This window comes from Cyphellophora attinorum (genome assembly GCF_001299255.1).
Source record: "Cyphellophora attinorum strain CBS 131958 chromosome Unknown Contig4, whole genome shotgun sequence".
In the NCBI taxonomy this organism is placed as follows: domain Eukaryota; kingdom Fungi; phylum Ascomycota; class Eurotiomycetes; order Chaetothyriales; family Cyphellophoraceae; genus Cyphellophora; species Cyphellophora attinorum.
In genome coordinates, this window is record NW_017253232.1 from 403,606 (window position 1) to 420,851 (window position 17,246).

The window sequence follows — 17,246 nt, forward strand, 5'->3', positions numbered from 1 at the left end:
CAATGAAGCCTAAACACGATCCACTCCAGGCGTGGAAGAAGTACCCGGACCTTTTGTGGGGAGCTGTGGCGCAGTCCATGCGGCGGGCTCGCCTTTGACAGTAGCCTAAGAAAACCCCCGGAACCCGCGTGCGGCCAACTGCTTCATCGGAGAGACCACCTGTGCCCTATCTTTACTCAACGAATGTTCAACGTACGACCAATCTTCGGCACTGTTATTCAATACTAAATTCACTGAGCACTTCTAACCACCAACGGACTCCTTCACGTCAGGTTCGCCACAGACCTCGCTTTCTCTTCTCCTTTTCCGGCAACTCGGGCGCATTGTCCCAACAACTTCTTCATGTTCGGCGCCTGAACGCCGGGATACAACACAACGGCCACAATGGTCACACACTCAATACAGGACCGAACGCCAGAGTTCCGCGCCATATTAGCGCAGGCGCAGAAGCGACAGTCCGCCACGAAAGGAGGTCAACGGCAGAATCTCCTCTCTGCGGCTGAGAAGCGAGAAGCTAATGGGCACGTCGCTCCCGGCACGAAGCGGTCGGAATTCGCACGCAATGCCGTGGTGATAGGCAGAGGAATCACGACGACAATGGGAAGACTGGAGCGGTTAGCCCAGCTTGCCAAACGAAAAGCCATCTTCGACGACCGACCTGTTGAGATCTCCGAGTTGACATACGTGATCAAACAAGATCTGGCACAGCTCAACCAGCAGATCTCGAATCTTCAGACTTTGACCCAGTCGCAACATCCGACCGCGTCACTGCCCAAGTCTGCGGATCAAGAGGGCCAGCACAACAAGAATGCTGTTCTGATGCTGCAGAACAAGGTGACGGATATGGCAGCCAATTTCAAGGACGTGTTGGAGACGAGGACTAAGAACATACAAGCCTCGCGGTCTCGAACAGATCAATTTGTGTCGTCGGTGTCGGCGCGATCACAGCCCCAGTTCGATGCGTCAAGATCAGAGTCACCACTCTACCAGAATACAACACCCAACTCGAAGAGGACGCCATATACAACAACGAACGATCTGCTCACGCTTGAGCCTTCCGGTCCGTCGGCCTTGATGTCAGGTGGCGGACACTCTGAATCGCAACTTCTGCTTATGGAGGAGGCGCAAGTGCCAAACACCTATATCCAGGAACGTGGCCAGGCGATAGAAACGATTGAAAGGACAATTAACGAACTGGGCAGTATATTCGGCCAGCTAGCGGGCATGGTTCAAGAGCAAGGAGAGCAGTTGCAGAGGATAGACGCCAATACGGAAGACGTAGTTGACAATGTTCAAGGAGCGCAACGGGAGCTTCTCAAATACTGGAATCGTGTTCAAGGTAACAGGTGGTTGGTCGCGAAGATGTTTGGAGTGTTGATGGTAGGTTTCCTCTCGCAGTATTCGAAGATGGTACTGACTTTGGCAGATATTCTTCCTCTTGTGGGTTCTCATATCAGGCTAGACCTCTGTACAGACACTCGTAGAGCGGGAGGCGCAAAGCAGTCTTCGGCTGTTGTACCATATTGTAATCCAATCCCAACGACGAATCGGGAGCGCTGTGCGCAAACAGCATTTCGTCAAGTGTCAATAATCGCAGTCAAGACAATGTCCACGCTGATGCACTGCAGGTTGCCCCGACCTCGCCATCGCTTAGCACCATTGAAAATGAGATGTTCGCTGCCGGTCATATCTTTTGTACATTGGCATTTTGTTTTTCATCTTGAGGACGACTGTGGCGGTCTTCGAGGATGGATGATGGGGCGCATGTGTGTTCTCGCCAGGATCTCCGACCGCATAGGGAATGCGACGGGTGCTGACTCGTTGCGAATGATACTACCAATGCCCATGAAAAGACTGTAGATCGTGTCAGATTTGATGCGCCAGGCGCCAGGTGATACCAAGGTTGACTCACCCAAACATTGCGCCTGACCCAACCATGAACTTGCCCAGTGTTCTCATTACTCCAGCCTGTCCTGCTCCATATTGGAATATGGTTACTGTGCCTGCACACTTTATCAAAATCCTGCACAAGTGATTTAGGTGAGTGGCTGACCATATATGAAGCCCATTATCCCTCCCACAGCTTGACACACGTTAGCTATAGCCTTTTATCTACGGCTTCCACCTTCAACTGACTTGTCCCCATCAAAGCACCCATCTTCACTGCAACAGGTTAGCTGTTGAGTCTACAACATTGGCGCTGTGCCTACTCTTGTCAAACCAGTGTGGTCCTCTGTGCTGCTGCGCACTCGCAGGCATGGGCGGCATTGTGAACGGTTTCTGTAGTGGCAACAAACAAGGTAATTCTCCAGTGAGCAGCCCTGTGCTTGACAGAGGATGGATGGTGTCTCCCAGGGTACTTAGTATGTTGGAGGAGAGGTGCACTGTTGGTGGTAGAGAGGCGGCGGTTATGCTTTCTCCAATGACCACCTGAGCAGCTCCGCTCACTTTGGCCCGGCGCACAGGCGCGTTGCCTTCGGCTAAGTTTACTATCTGGGAGGTCAGGGCTTCCCGCAGACTCGGCTTTGAACGACTTCCTCGAGGACGACATCGACCTGACGGCAGTTTCTCGATCAACAAACCCTTTTCGACCCCTTCTAAATAGAGCGATACCTAGCTACAGTATCTGTATTCGACTCAAGGCTTCTTTTCGCGATTCCTGGCTCATCGATCTGTCACCCGACGACACAACGTCCCGAAGTCACGGTTCGGCATTCACACGCGAGCCAGCCTTCACCACCCTAACGACGTCCTTCGGTGCTCGACGGTACCTACGGCTCTCTTCTGACGCTCAGCTCGACACCTCGAGACTTTCAGCGACAAGCCCAAGAGGCAGTACACCCAACAGCTGCCCAAGATTGGACGAGGACCCATGACGAGTCCAATCTTGTCAGCTTGCGCGCTTGTCTTCTTTCACCTCCACGCTTTGTATACCACCCCTTCGGTCTCATTGAGGATCTAAGGCAAGAACAACCAGAGGATCTTGTCCGGAACCTCACTTCGCTCACTCCGATGACGACCGCTGTTGCGTCCCCTCCAAATCTACAATCCCTTCCGAGGGTCGGCTGGAATGGTGGGAGTACTGGTGGTTTCTCAGCCATGAGTTCGGAAGACGTGTCAAGAATATTCATGCCTCCAAGTCAACGGAAGAACGGAGTACAGAGAAGTAACTCCTCAACTTCTCTCGCCTCCACAGCCTCAAACTCGTCCACGTCCTCCACATCGACAACCACAGATGTATCATCCGCAGCGAATGGAGACAATGGCACCACTGCGGCAAAAAAGAAGACAAGAGGTGGCTTCTGGCCTGTGTCGAAAGCCGAGTCGACATCTGGCGTGAGTGCAGCCCGTGCAAATGGCTCCGTTCAGCTAGCTTCTGTACTGTCCGGCAAAGCCCCTGTACAACCAGTATTGCCTTCTGCCGCTGCAGCAAAAACGAACGGCATTCGAATACCGAATGGGACGGCATCGCAAGATTCTTCAGCATTGCTCGCACTCTTACCCATGAATGGCACTTTTGAGAGGAAACAAATCAATGTTCCCTTCTCCCCAGATACAATGCGAGTTGGCCGGCAGACGAACGCAAAGACAGTACCGACCCCGACGAATGGCTACTTCGACTCCAAGGTCCTCAGCCGCCAACATGCAGAGGTGTGGGCGGATAGGGAAGGTCGAGTCTGGATTCGGGATGTGAAGTCTTCCAACGGCACATTTGTTAACGGCCAGCGATTATCCCTCGAAAACCGCGAATCGGAGCCTCATCAACTTCGACAGCATGACACGCTTGAGCTCGGTATCGATATCGTCAGTGAAGATCAGAAGACAATCGTCCACCACAAGGTATCGGCGAAAGTGGAGTTTGTAGGCCTACCTGGCGCTTCAAACAATGTTCTCGACCTCAGCTTTGGCGATCTGGATCCTTCACATGGTGGCGCGCTCCTTCCATCGCCTCTGAGCACACCCTTGTTGCAACAGAGAAACCGGGCTGGTGGTCTCATAGTCGCTGGTCGTTCCGCTCCTTCCAGCGTTGCCGGAGGTCAAATGAGTGCTGCGGCGCAGAACCGCCAGATGAACCTTTGGGGCCCACCGCTTAGTGTTGAGCATCTCGTGAAACAGATATCGGTACGTTTCCTGATCCTTCGAGTAAGCCTTACTGATGAATTCCATAGCATGAGATGCGTGCCGCAAAACAACAATCTACGGATCTCGATCATATCGAGAAATCGTTTGCCGAGATCGTCGCACCGCTGAAAGACACCTCCCCGAACCAGGCCGACACATCACCCACGGATGAAGCAAATATCAAGCCGGCAAGTCACCGTTCCAGATCTTTCAAGAACGACAATCTGGCGCGATTCAGTGATCCGCCTGCTCCGCCACCCCAGCAACCTCTGCCAGAAAAGCCAGACAGCACTAAGTCCAGCTCGATGAATCCGCTCAACCTGACGAGCTTTTTGAAACGAAGTGACACAGCGAAAGCCAGCAGTCCTGCAACCTCACCTTCGAAGAAGGAAGCAGCTCCAGGTTCAGATCACTTGGCTATACTAGAATTGGTCAGAAAAGATCTGGACTCGCAGAAGGCGCGCGTGAAGGAATTAGAGGATATGCTGATGGAGGAGAAGACCGCGCGTATCAGAGCGGAAGAACGAGCCCGGCAGATCGAGCAGGATACCTCATACAAACCAGTCACCAAGATCGAAGAGCCGCCCGTTGTGTTGCCCGAGCTAGGAGGTGATCACCCATCGGCACAGCAATCTACGAAGGAAGACTTGAAGAGCGACCCTGTCGATGAGAAGCAACTTCAACAGCGGCTCGATACTATGGTCCTGGAAATGCAGAAGATGAAGACAGACATGGATCGGTATCAGCAACGAGCAGAAGTCGCCGAAGCCGACGCTGTCAAGACACGGGAGACCCTAACGGAGATGATCGAACGCTTGCGTCAAGAGAACGACACTGAAGCTCCCGGCGCTATCGAGAAGGCAGTAAATAGCACAAAGCCGTCGAGATTACGGTCCCTCGGCACGGATGGTTCCACAGAGAATATGGCAAAAGGCCAAGATTCCGGCCGACCGACTGCGAATGGGCACGTCACTAGACCCAGGGTGCCTTCACAGCTGGAACAAGCCGTCGCGACTGCGTTGAGACATAGCAGATCTGGGGACGGCGAAGTGCTGGCACAGTCGGCACCCTTCGTCTCGGCAATGGGCGTGGTGCTGATCGGCATTGGATTGATGGCCTACTTGAATTCGTGGCAGAAAACGGACAAGTGACCGCACCAGAGGGTCGACATGAGCCTTTTGCTTCTTCGGTTGCACATACTTGGACAAATTGTATTTGCAGATACCAGTCGAGCGACAATAGCGCCGCTTACTCTTCTTGATGTTCGAGACGATAGCAAAGAGACAGCATCCTGGCATGGCGTTTCTGGGCGGATTGGTGCTGACGGCGGCATCATGCATTACCTGTTATCTTTGGGTCAGCAATACCTACAGCATTTCGCGTCGATGGTCGCGCCTGAGGCAGCTCTGTATGTACATTCAGCCCCGGACCTCAGGCTGGGAACCGGGCTTCTGAAAGTCCATTCGGACGATTTTGCATTCAAACCTGGCATGAACACAGGATCGGTGGTTGTCTTGAGCAAGCATTACGGAGATGGCGCGGGTCAAGGGCAGACATAGCACATATCGCTGACAGTGCTCAATGGCAATATCGTGCCCGTGACATACTCTTCAGCGGAACCCTCTGTATTGGTGAAGGTCAGGAGCTGCGATGGCTTGTCATCACGCCCTGAGGCAAGGGCAGATGAGCCCTCCGAGTTATTTTCGTGCCCGTACACACGATGCACTGGGGGCACCCGTACTGCCCTCTCTTTTGCCGGCCCCCATGCCGCCCCCGGAATAGCTCTGGCAGCTGCTGGCTTACCAGCAAAGCACTTCAACGCTGATCACATGCATAAAGGAACCAAGAAGCCCTCTATGGTCTTCGGTGTCCGTCTGCCCGTGCGCGTATCCAATATCTCGGATTCAAGGTTCAGCAAAAAGCCAAGGCTCCACTTCCACCCATGGCAGCCGTATTTCCGCTCCCAACATTCGTCATACCCATTGAGGCTCCTTTGATATGGCCGACGATGTAGTGACATGTGTTGCAGAAACCGGGCGGTCCGGAACGCCGCCGAGACATTTTATGCGTGTGTCTTTTTGTGCAATGCGACCGATGATCGACTACCCAGGTACACCCGCTGTGCGACGGTGCTCTTTCTGACTACGTGACTCTGAGTGAAGTCCTTACCTTGACTACCAAATACTCGACTTGCTCCACTTGCTCTTGTATATGACTAGCTCCATTTATTACCACGACTGATCTTACTGACACCACAAGCATACACTGGCAGGGCCCCAACGTTTCGTCTGCCCGGTCGGGGCGGTAGCATGGCGCAACTCAGCAGCAGAGCGTCAGTGACAAGATGTCTGGACAGATCCGCTATGTTTTCGCCTAGCTGTACACCAGTATATCATACATTGAGGACGACCAGCAGAACACAACATCCGCCGCAAAGGTCACATGTCAGAGGTTTCGCGGATGTATCGAGTGCAAGTCGTCCACTCGAGCCGGACGGAAGGGAAAGAGTGGTCATCTTAGGCAGCGGATGGGGTGGTTACGTTCTTGCCCGGAAGCTCGATCCCAAGAAGTACAGAGCCATCGTCATTAGTCCAAGATCGTACTTTGTATTCACGCCACTACTCAACGACAGCGCCGTCGGCACGCTCGAGTTCCGCAACGTGCTCGAATCCATCCGCAAACGCAACACGTCCATCTCCTTCCTACAAGGCTGGGCGGACGACGTCAACTTCGCCGACAAGACCATCACCGTTGAACCCAACGTCCTCGACCAGAACGTCGGCAAGGCTCTCGTTGGCGGCGGCCCACCCGACAAGCGTGTCCATGTGCCCGCCGATACCTTTCAGCTCGGCGGCGCGGCACAGCCGGGCGGGACAGGCGAGACGAAAGTCCCGACCTTCCCTGTCTCCTATAACAAGCTCGTCATAGCCGTAGGTGCTACAGCCAGACCTTCAACACGCCCGGCGTGCGCGAGAACGCGCTCTTCCTCAAGGACGTCAACGATGCCCGCCGCATCCGACGGCGCATTCTCGACCTGTTCGAACTCGCTCGCCTACCATTCATTCCCGAAGATACGAAACGACATCTGCTACACTTCGCAATCGTTGGCGGTGGGCCAACAGGGATGGAATTCGCCGCCTCCCTCTCCGACTTAATCGAGCAGGACCTCTCGCGGATCTTTCCCACCGAAATGCGATACGTGCGCATTTCCCTCTATGATGTCGCGCCAAAAGTCCTCCCCATGTTCGACGCCACTCTTGCGGACTACGCCGTCCGTCAGTACCAGCGGCGGAATATTGAGATCAAGACCTCCCACCAAGTCCTATCCCTTCGCAAAGGCATGCCCAATGATGCCGAAGCCCGTGACCACCAAGACCTACAAGCCAAGCACCGCGTGTACACCATCGAAACAGCCCAGGAGGGCGATGTAGGTATTGGAATGTGTGTCTGGAGTACTGGGAACATGGCCAACCCGTTCGTCGCGAAGACGCTAGACAGCGTGCGGCGCTATCCCACCAACTCGGCGTCGATCCTCGAAGGCAGCGACGTTCCCTCACCGCGCGCTAGGCAGTGGATGGTTCAACGCGACCACAAGACGGGATTGATCTTAGTAGACGACCACTTCCGCGTACAGCTTGAGACGCAAACCCGAAGTTCGGCTAGCGAGAACACGAGCACGAGCAACCACAATGGTGAAGAAGCTTACGGCGAGTCTCTCGACCGCAACACCACCAAAGCCCGCGCCACCATGACCGACGTCTTCGCCATCGGCGACACAACGATCATGAAGACAGGCCGGCTGCCAGGCACGGCGCAGGTCGCGAACCAGCAGGCTTTGTGGCTGGGTAATGCCTTGAACAAGTCGTATCGTGGTCAGCCCTCGTCATCGGATAAGGCGTTTGAGGCGGCCAAGGGCTTTGGCTTTCGCGATTTGGGTGTGATGACATATCTGGGTGGAAGCCGGGCGGTTTTGCAAGGCGGCGGGCAGGAGGTGAATAAGGGCAGTGGCGCGAGGGGCTTGAAAGGGTGGATCGCGTATCTTGTGTGGAGAGGGGCTTACCTGACCATGACGTTGAGTTGGAGGAATAAGTTTCTGGTGCCGGTGCAGTGGGTTGCGGTGAAGTTGTTTGGGAGGGATGTCTCGAGGTTTTAGAGAAGTGATATCCAGACGTGATATACAATTGATGGTACATAACCCAGTCATGCATTTTGCTGCTCCGTGCAACAAATCGTGGGCTGCCACTTGCGAACACAAATACAGTTCTGGAAAGAGATGCTTTCTCAGCCTCGAAGCACCTCCCTCATCCCATCAGCGAAAAGGTACCCAGCATAGATGTTATGGAAGTATGCCAGAAATGGCCCAAAGGACCTTCCGCCCAGTATCAGAGGCTGCTCAACAGCAGCGATAGTAGCTTCTTTGCCTGATGTAGGAATTGGAGGTGGCTTCAAGCTGCTGGAGCTGAATCTTATGGTAACGCTCTCGGCTTCTGTTGCTGCAGTTTCGGAAGATGAGCTCGAATCTGGACGTGAGGAAGGAACGACTTCAAAGCGATGCATGCCTCGAATCCAAGATGTGTGCGCGCCGTAGATGAAGTCGATGTAGCTGCCGGGCACTGATGAAGATGATGACGATAACCCAGGTGGCTGCTGCTGCTGCTGTGTGGTGGCGATGTGCACATCTGCGACTTTGAAAGCGCCGAAGAGGATTGTGCCGGGTTTGGGCAGGGATGTCGCCGATGTGGTTTCCGAGGGTTCTGACCATTCTGAGAATGCTACGGGTACCGGCATCGCCCGCCTCAGGTCGGTAAGCGATCGAAGGTGAGCGCCAGTTGTCGCCTCCTCCACACTCAGCTCCTTCTCGTCGTTCCGGGGTCCCTCGATCTCCGTTCCCAGCTTGACCTGCAGCCTTTTTGGCGCAACCCAAACCAACATCAACCTTTCCGCCGTAAACGCCCACCCACTCCAGAGCCCCAAAGTGAACCTCCGCAAAACCTCTGCGTCGGAGATGTATTGCCCGGTGCGGGGGTCACGCGGTCGTGGGATTGTTATGCTGTGCGTTGAGTCGACTGCTTGTGATTGTTTCGGGAAGGGATTGATTTGACGGCGGTAGCGCGGAGATTGCTGGAGCGAGTCGGGAATGGTAGTGGTTGCCTTCCTTGGGTAAGGAAGGATGTGGAACTGGGAAATGGCGAGGGTGGTGCCGGTAATGGCGGCGAGGCGGAGGGCGGTCAGATATGGAGGCGATGGCATGGTGGGCTGGTGGGTGATGTTTTCAAGGGCCTACAGTGTTGTTGTGGACCTAGCTATCGCTGTTGGTTCTGTGCTTGTTGAGTGGTAGGCACGTTGCTGTTGAACTTTTTGATCGTAGTATAGGGATTCGGGATGCTACCTAGGCAGTGTGAGGTCGCGAGGACTAAATACTTCTCGTTTCTTCCCAACTGCTCCCAGAACACCATAAGCCAGACTCAGGAGCGAGCAAGATAGCCCGCCGATCATCTATATGCTCGCACTCACGTCTGGTCCTGTGCTGTCTTCGTCAATGCGACGGGATATACACTCCAGGCGGGCTTTCGTCCGTATTTTAGGCGAATAACAGTTGGATGAGGCTAGGCTCAGCTGCCAATTAGGCTGCAATGAGCCCTGGAGGCCTTCAGATCTAAGGGGCGATTAAGGCGTCCCAGACGCAGATCCCGATATTCTCCGAGTCCGCACTGCGTGATTTTCATCCTTGAACAACAAAAGTGATGCGGATACAGTGACGGACGAGCATCACTAGGTCCATTGATCATTCTGATTGCTTCGAGGTATTTCAGTTGGAAGTAGAAGCGCGACGTTCACTCTCGGCCATCACTAATTGCCCTTCTGCTCTTCCTCCTGCTTCTCGCTCTTCTCCTTCTCCGCGCCCTCCACCTCGACAGCGAACCCCTTTCCAGCAGTCTCAACGAAGTTGGCCAGCACCTTGTCGCGGAACTCGACACTCTCAGCCAGGTACGGCCATCGCCAGCGCTGCTAACGCAGGAAGAAGCGTGACCACTGTCTTTCTTCTCCGTTCCCACCAATTCCCACGCCTCCTTCTTCGGCTCACCACCCTTGCCCTCTGTCAACAACCATGGCTCGCGGAAGACGAGGTCGTTGAGCTTCACAATGGCGCCGAGAACGAGAGCACAGTGTAGGCAGCGCGTGGGGGTGTCGTTGTCGACGCGAAAGGCCTCGATCGGGACGCCGTCGACTTCTTTCCATTCGAGGGCGGCTGCCGGGAGAGACCAGGAGACGGGACAGCCGTGGCATTTATAGTCGACGCTGTCAGTGCTTGGAGACATGAAGCCCGACATTGTCTGCTTGGTGCTGATTGCGTGTTAGTTGGTTGGGAAATCGAAACGCAAGGAGTACCTACATGAATGTTCACTAGCGCTGGAAGTCGAGTGAATGTATGTTGGTTTGGTGTCAATGCGTGACTTGAAGGACGTGGAGGTAATCGAATCGACACTCGTCCTGAAGGCCGGTTTTGCGACTAGCGTTTGCGGCGACAAGTATTCCGATTATGCTCGCGATTCGGCGAGGCGGACCCTGTGCTTGAGAGTTAGTAACGGCGGTTGTGTTTCGACCGTGATACCGGGGCCGGTCTTTGAATGTCGAGGTGGCCAAATAGTAGAACTTACCAAGCACGTACCTCGAGACTGAACAGGTACAATGACAACTTCGTTCGCCTCCAGGATACCGCAAAGACTGCAGGATCGAGAATAGGTGCAATATTCTCTTGAGGCAGCGCTATGGTGTGGATAATGAGACAGAATGTTGTCCAGGGTGGTGAGTTCTTAATAGCCGCAGATAGAACAGTCCGGCACCCAATTGTTCCCAACTCCCTGCAAGACAATAGAGCTGTAGAGTGTTGTCACAAGCTTGTTTGGCTAGTGAAGATGGTTGACCGTCAAGAAGAAGTTCTCAAAGTGACTTCTTGAGGCGCAATAATTCTGTTGGACATAGTCGTAGGATGTTGTGCATGTCCAGGAAAGAGCAGGAAAGAAGCCTTCGTGCGTCTTGGCACTGTCTGGTTGCCAACTGTTGAACAATCCTGTTGCCGCTCTCCGCTGAGGTCGTCGTTGTTGCTGATTTCTTCTGCTGGTAAATACATCCATCTCCAGCTCCAGCCTTGAATTTGATGATTTGTAGCGACATGAGTTGAGTACCTTGACCACTACACTCCTTTGCCACAGCTCGACTGGCAATAGTGTTGAGCAGCGCCACTGTTGTCGCATACAGCGCCCACTTCAAGTTCATGGCTCTCACCTATCCTTGCACGCGCCATTTGCGTTGCGGGCTGCACTATGCTCCAGGTCGACCGATTTGCGTCTACTCATTACATCCGACGACATAGTCGCCCAATCGTCCTAGGACAGTCCTGCTCACGGCGACATCGACCAACATTTCGAGATTGCGGAACAACATGTGCTCCCAGATACCACAATAGATATTGCCGCTGACCAACAAGACTCGTGGCAGATAATGAGGAGGACGAAATCCATCCTGTTGACCTGAAGTGCTTACCTTAAAGTTCCAGGTGGCAGGGGTAGCTTATCGCTATTGGCTCACAGGCATGAACTTGGCGCTTGAATATGTGGGCCTGCCGTGGGTGCCTTATTTGAGTTGACAACATCTTGTGACTTGGTGTGAAGAAGCATCTAACACAAGACATTCCCTTCGAGAGACAGCATCACTGGCGGCGCAAACAAAGCCGAGCACAGGGTCGTTCATGAGCTGGCCTGGACTGTTCTGCCACCAACTGTGGAAATGGCAGAAGTTGAGAACCACTTCACAGTCTTCATTCGATTGCCCTTCAACAGAGGCGACTTTGTAGACCCGCCACCAGTATCATGGTCTGCCGCAAAGGAGCGAGCGTTGTGGGATGTCATCTCAAGACAGGGGCAAGGGAAGGGCAATGAAATCGATTGGAGCGCACTTGCTGGTCAATTCGAAGTCACTCAACCGTTCATCCTACAACAAGCAGCATGGCTCTACGAGAGACAACTATCACAAGTACGTGCTCAGCTGAGGAAGTTGGCAACAGACAGTCTGCGACTCCTTCACCTGCGCCAGTCTCTGTGACGTCAAGTGTAGTAGGAGCTCAGCCTATGAAGAGGGTCGGCAGTGGTGGCTCTCGTGCCCCGTCGCGTCTATCAACACAGCATGCTGGCAGCCCTACAGTGCCGGAGACGGGAACACCTCCAACCCCTGCCAGAAGCAGGACTTCTCTCCCGCTTCGAGGGCCTCCTGCCCCGTCGATGCAGCCACGAACTTCATCGAACAGCAAACCGTTGTCCCGCCAGACGTCGAAGGAAGTCGTATTCCAAAATCCATTGTCAAGACGTGGTAGTGTCCAACCTCAACTGTCTCGATCGCCGGGTCAGGTCAAAGACACAGGTCACGAATCCGATGACGAGCCAGAGGAGCAACAAATGACACAATCCAAGTTCATAACTCGCAGATCAAATCCGTCCTCACTTCATCGCAGAAGCGTGTCGCTGCGGAAGGACAAGGCTCTGCAAAGCCCAAAGCCCACAGACGATGATGACGAGGACGACTCTTTCCTCGCATTCGCATCAGACATTCCAGATAACACATCGTCTCAGCAAACGATGAAGCTTCAGCAAGATCCAAGCGCAACTCTACGAGGCGGCTTGGGGGGCACAGCACTGCAACGGCCCAAAACTCACCGTAGATCAACCTCAGAAAAGATAGCCTCTCCCACGAAGACCCAGGCGAGTGCTGGAAAGGCTCCTGTTAGACCACAGGCCTTGTCAGCATCCACCAGCTCTTCTGACCCAAACACTGGTACTTCAACAAGCACTCAGCCCAGCATGCAGCCGCATCGAGCAGAACGAACGGCAAAGACACTCTCGCCGCGTCAGCAGGCGACACTTGCATCGGCTGGGCTTTCACCAAGGCGGCAGGGATCCGAGTCATCGCCAAGCATGGGCTCGAGCTTTAGCGATTTGGACGATACGAGTGTCACTCAGTCCGCACTTGAAGAGGCATTGATGAGCGGTATGGGCGGTACAACGATGGCTAGCAGGGTCAGCGGCATTAGTCAAGCGCTGAAGAGTCGGTACTTCGATGCTCGACAAAACGAGCGACAGGGCGAGAAGTGATCGAACAGGCCCTGGTAGGACGGATAGTGTGATCGCCTGCAGATCTATATGGGGTAGCAGTAGACGGCTTATCCTACGTGAGGTATCAGTAGGCATTGATGACCAATTCTGAGCCCCCAGGCTGTCAAACGTAGCTGAATGTCATTGCCTGAGTAATACTGGTTACCTGCCATGTACGGAGAGTGTCCGGTCGGTGCAGTCCGTGAAGTGGGAGGCTTGATGCACTATTCGACGGGGCGGCGACTAGCCCAGCCGTGGGGCATATGTGCCTGGGCCGTGAGGATAGGTCCATAGGGAAGTGGATAAGGGCAAGACCGCCCCAGAGGGTGAACGGAATTCTTTCAAATGACATTGACGCGCTCTTGCCTAACGCGACGCGCTGGACCGCAGGGAACTTTGGTTGCTTCCATCAATCTCCACTTACGCCTGATCAAGCGATATTGAATTTATCTAAACCATGACAGAATAATCTCTAGAGTCTCTCGTTACCAGATCCGGTCACTCAGACCTCTCAAAGAGACAGAAGGCCACGATGCCTCAACTCAACCGGCGCAAACGTCGCTCCGACGCCATCTCTCGTGACGCTTCACCACCGCCATCCGAATCGCCGGAGCCAGAACAACCGACGCAGCGTCGTGTCCGTCGTAGGTCCTCGGAATCGTCGATCGCGTCGGCTGCGTCTGCAGGATCCAATTCGCCAGAGACACAAGCTGGGAACCAACGCAACACACTAGTCAAGAAGTTGGTCCGCTTAGCAATATCGACCGAATACTCTCGAGCACCGCTACGGCGAAGCGACATATCGGACAAAGTCTTCAAGGACAGCACTGGTGAGGGAACAGGCGTAGCCAGCAGCGCAGGCTCATTTAAGAAAGTCTTCGAGGATGCGCAGACAGTGCTCCGACACACGTTCGGCATGGAGCTACAAGAACTACCGAGCAAGGAGAGAAGTGGGCTTAACGAGCGACGGAAGCAAGCCACCCAGACTCAGAAGACCGGCAGCACTTCTAATCGCAGTTGGATCCTGGTCAGCATACTACCAAAGCAGTACAAGGAGGACCCACGCATACTGGAACCAAGTCATGCTCCGAGTCAGGAAGACGAGGCTGGGTACACCGCATTCTACACACTCATCATCACGCTCATTTACTTCAACAATGGAGAGATCACTGAGCAGAAACTCGAGAGGAATCTTAGAAGGTTCAACATAGGCGCCGGGACACCATTCGGCAAGTGGGATAAGGTCAAACAGAGGCTACTCCGAGAGGGCTACCTAGATAAGAAGAAGGTTAGCTCAGGCGGCGAAGATGTCATCAGCTATACTGTCGGTCCGAGAGGCAAGGTCGAAGTCGGCATCAAGGGGGCCGAAGGTCTTGCCAGGAGCGTGTATGGGCAAGGCGCCGCTGGTCCAGGCAGGGAAGGACCGAAAATGGAGATGGACGAATTGAATGCAAGACTCAAGCGAACACTGGGCGTGCATGCTGCAGTGCAGGAAGACGCCTCAGCAGGTCCAGGATCGAATGGCGGGAGTGCGCCTCAGAGTCGGCGTGAGACACCTCAGCCAGGCGCCGGGGCGACTCAGCAGCGAAGGAGAGGAAGACCTCGTGTCAATAGGGACGACGACGATGATGACTGACGATACGTCTAAAAACTAGTCTCCGACGCGCATACCAATTACGGCCGAATCGGCATTTCAGTGTGTACACAAATACTCAGTACATTTTCCCCACAACTTCATGATCCAGTGTGGAAGCTCGTGGCGTTGGAAAGGTGATCCTGGAAGAGAGTACGAGGCGTCGGCCGACAAGTGTGACGATTGTGATTCACGCATACCCCTCGTTCAGTGTGTAACCAGACCATGTCACGATAACGAACTCCATTGTACAGCTTCGTGAGTATTTCCAAAACAGACCTGTCGAGAGCAGCAAGCCAATAGCAAGACCAGCGCAGACATTCAAGGCCTCTTTCCGTCAGACAACGTCTCCTTAGCCAACAACCCGCACTCTCTGCCCACTCTTTTCATACCCAGCCTCAAACTCCGCTGCACCCTCAAGCCCTCCTCCATCTCCCTCTCTATATCCACCATTTGAGCCTCACCATGCTGAAGTCCCAGCCCGTTTCCCACGCCACCATGACCTTTCAGCTGCCTCACAGCGCTCTTCAAGCTCTTGACAGCGCAGAAAGCATGCAGCATGAACCCGACACCAACTAGAAATCCCAACGCCGCTCTTGCCCATGACAGCTCGTGAATACCCCACATGAAGTGTCCACGCACCGAAGCCGGACATACATTCTGCGATCCCGGCGCATGCTGCAGCGGCGAGATCTCACAGTGCACCCATAGGATTGATGTGGCAATCCATCCGAAGGCAATAGCTAAAGCGGCGGCAGTACATAGGGTAAGGAAGGGCCGGCTGTAGTTGAGCTTCGGCCGTAAGATCTGCAAGGCGGTTTCGGCGAGAATGAGGACGATGGTGGCTAGGGGCGTAGTGAGAGCGTACAGAGCGAGCGCTGGAGTCAGGCTTGTGATGGGGCTACCGCCGTCACGTCTGAACAGAGACTCGTTGAGCTCGGCTTGTGGGTTGTGCGCATAATCGGCGGCTGTGAGGTGGGTATGCGGCGAGGCGATGCAGTACGCATAAATGGTTGAGAGGACGACGCAGGCAAAGGAGAGGAGTAATAGTGGTGGTAGGAGGAATTTGCGAGATCTTCGTAGAGGAGATGGCAGCGAGGTGTCTACCCTCGTTGGTCTTTGTGGGTTGCGTTTGCTCGAAGTGGTGGTTGGGGGCGGTGGGAAGTAAGGTGCCGTCGGAGGCATGTCCATGTTGCCAATTCAGTATTACAATGTATATGTCTGTCAAATATGCTGCGACCTGCGCCAGCGAAGTACGAAGCGAAGCAGATGTAAGTGGTGAAGCAAAACGATGTCGTTATCCAGCCTCAATGGAGATCTCCCTACCTTTAGTAAGCACGAGAACTGCTGTAAACATGGAAGCGCTCCATTAACGGCCTCATCGAGAGCATGCGTCATGTATGTTCGGCAACGTGGCAGTGTCTTGGATCATAGGTTATGGACGAATGTAGTCTGAGTTTGGCCTTTGGCCGGCGAGGTATATCTGGCAATGGTCCAAGATATCAGCCGCTGGCCGAGCATCTCGTGGTCAATCGCCATCCAACCAAGCCAACCGAAGCGCTTGCTGCGGCATGCTGTGGGCAAAGTATCATATCGAATAGAGTGGGATGGCATACGCGTCTGCGATCGGTCGCTCGACGCATTCGTTTCAGCCTCGTGCTTAAGCGCCAGCTTCGTGGCATCAGACTTTGGTCGCCTCGAGGCTTCAGACGTATGTTTCCTGAGCTATACTGAGCAAAATGTGCGCATCGGATGACGTTGCTGCACGATCCTTTGCAGGAAAGTGTTGAACTCGTGTCTGAACTCCAGCTGGTTCGGAGATAGAGTGATTGATATCAGAGATAGAAGGAAAGCAGGAATTAGGGGGAACATTGATACTCGTTTACTAGGTTTTCTGATCAGCTCCAGGTCATCGCAAGTTGTCAACGCTATCGCAACAGCAATACTCCCAATCTAAGTAGGTCGGACCGCGAGCTCGTCGTCGCGCTGGTCGCAGCGATCTGAGTTGCAATTCGATGTTGTTCGCCCTTACATAAGCGGCTCACCTGGGCACCAGCTGGGCACGTGCAGATCACCCGATCACCTCCACTTGCCAAGGCAAACCGCTAAGGTCTAAACCGACGATTTCAGCTTGTTGCCTCGAACGAGTATCGATTCCTTCGATATTTGCTGAATCTAGTTTCCCACATCAACCCGCATCAGCACCACGAGCACATCATCGCGGTCAACCTTCGGCTTTGGTAGGAGATGTACTATCGACTTGAGAAACTCGCAGGTGATGACCGATAGTCGGTTGAATACGGTGATCGACCACGATCTGAAAAGACGCCATCCCTATGGGGTAA

The 17,246-nt window shown here is 54.0% G+C and overlaps 9 protein-coding genes across 9 annotated transcripts; 5 read left to right on the forward strand and 4 right to left on the reverse strand.

Annotated features, from left to right (window-relative positions):
- Window positions 1-384: 384 nt before the first annotated feature.
- On the forward strand, window positions 385-1,462 carry AB675_6242 (Integral membrane protein sed5; the record flags this gene model as incomplete). The annotated part of the gene is made up of 2 exons (XM_018146520.1): window positions 385-1,380; window positions 1,427-1,462. 2 exons carry the CDS (start codon window positions 385-387, stop codon window positions 1,460-1,462), a joined length of 1,032 nt encoding a protein of 343 aa, XP_018004036.1.
- Window positions 1,463-1,715: 253 nt separating this feature from the next.
- AB675_6243 (Protein MGR2) lies at window positions 1,716-2,268 on the reverse strand (the record flags this gene model as incomplete). Its single annotated transcript, XM_018146521.1, has 5 exons — window positions 1,716-1,854; window positions 1,913-2,003; window positions 2,054-2,083; window positions 2,137-2,163; window positions 2,211-2,268. 5 exons carry the CDS (start codon window positions 2,266-2,268, stop codon window positions 1,716-1,718), a joined length of 345 nt encoding a protein of 114 aa, XP_018003970.1.
- A 744-nt stretch (window positions 2,269-3,012) lies between these two features.
- On the forward strand, window positions 3,013-5,273 carry AB675_6244 (uncharacterized protein; the record flags this gene model as incomplete). The annotated part of the gene is made up of 2 exons (XM_018146522.1): window positions 3,013-4,122; window positions 4,170-5,273. 2 exons carry the CDS (start codon window positions 3,013-3,015, stop codon window positions 5,271-5,273), a joined length of 2,214 nt encoding a protein of 737 aa, XP_018003647.1.
- Window positions 5,274-6,485: 1,212 nt separating this feature from the next.
- Window positions 6,486-8,275, forward strand: AB675_6245 (External alternative NAD(P)H-ubiquinone oxido B1, mitochondrial; the record flags this gene model as incomplete). Its single annotated transcript, XM_018146523.1, has 2 exons — window positions 6,486-7,025; window positions 7,070-8,275. 2 exons carry the CDS (start codon window positions 6,486-6,488, stop codon window positions 8,273-8,275), a joined length of 1,746 nt encoding a protein of 581 aa, XP_018004104.1.
- A 128-nt stretch (window positions 8,276-8,403) lies between these two features.
- Window positions 8,404-9,372, reverse strand: AB675_6246 (uncharacterized protein; the record flags this gene model as incomplete). The annotated part of the gene is made up of 1 exon (XM_018146524.1): window positions 8,404-9,372. The coding sequence occupies one exon, from the start codon at window positions 9,370-9,372 to the stop codon at window positions 8,404-8,406; it is 969 nt and encodes a 322-aa protein (XP_018003777.1).
- Window positions 9,373-9,972: 600 nt separating this feature from the next.
- On the reverse strand, window positions 9,973-11,400 carry AB675_6247 (uncharacterized protein; the record flags this gene model as incomplete). The annotated part of the gene is made up of 3 exons (XM_018146525.1): window positions 9,973-10,092; window positions 10,137-10,467; window positions 11,183-11,400. The coding sequence occupies 3 exons, from the start codon at window positions 11,398-11,400 to the stop codon at window positions 9,973-9,975; spliced, it is 669 nt and encodes a 222-aa protein (XP_018003709.1).
- A 728-nt stretch (window positions 11,401-12,128) lies between these two features.
- On the forward strand, window positions 12,129-13,268 carry AB675_6248 (Autophagy-related protein 29; the record flags this gene model as incomplete). Its single annotated transcript, XM_018146526.1, has 1 exon — window positions 12,129-13,268. One exon carries the CDS (start codon window positions 12,129-12,131, stop codon window positions 13,266-13,268), a length of 1,140 nt encoding a protein of 379 aa, XP_018003835.1.
- Window positions 13,269-13,800: 532 nt separating this feature from the next.
- Window positions 13,801-14,904, forward strand: AB675_6249 (Non-structural maintenance of chromosome element 3; the record flags this gene model as incomplete). Its single annotated transcript, XM_018146527.1, has 1 exon — window positions 13,801-14,904. One exon carries the CDS (start codon window positions 13,801-13,803, stop codon window positions 14,902-14,904), a length of 1,104 nt encoding a protein of 367 aa, XP_018003768.1.
- A 318-nt stretch (window positions 14,905-15,222) lies between these two features.
- On the reverse strand, window positions 15,223-16,092 carry AB675_6250 (uncharacterized protein; the record flags this gene model as incomplete). The annotated part of the gene is made up of 1 exon (XM_018146529.1): window positions 15,223-16,092. One exon carries the CDS (start codon window positions 16,090-16,092, stop codon window positions 15,223-15,225), a length of 870 nt encoding a protein of 289 aa, XP_018003797.1.
- Between the last annotated feature and the right edge of the window lie 1,154 nt (window positions 16,093-17,246).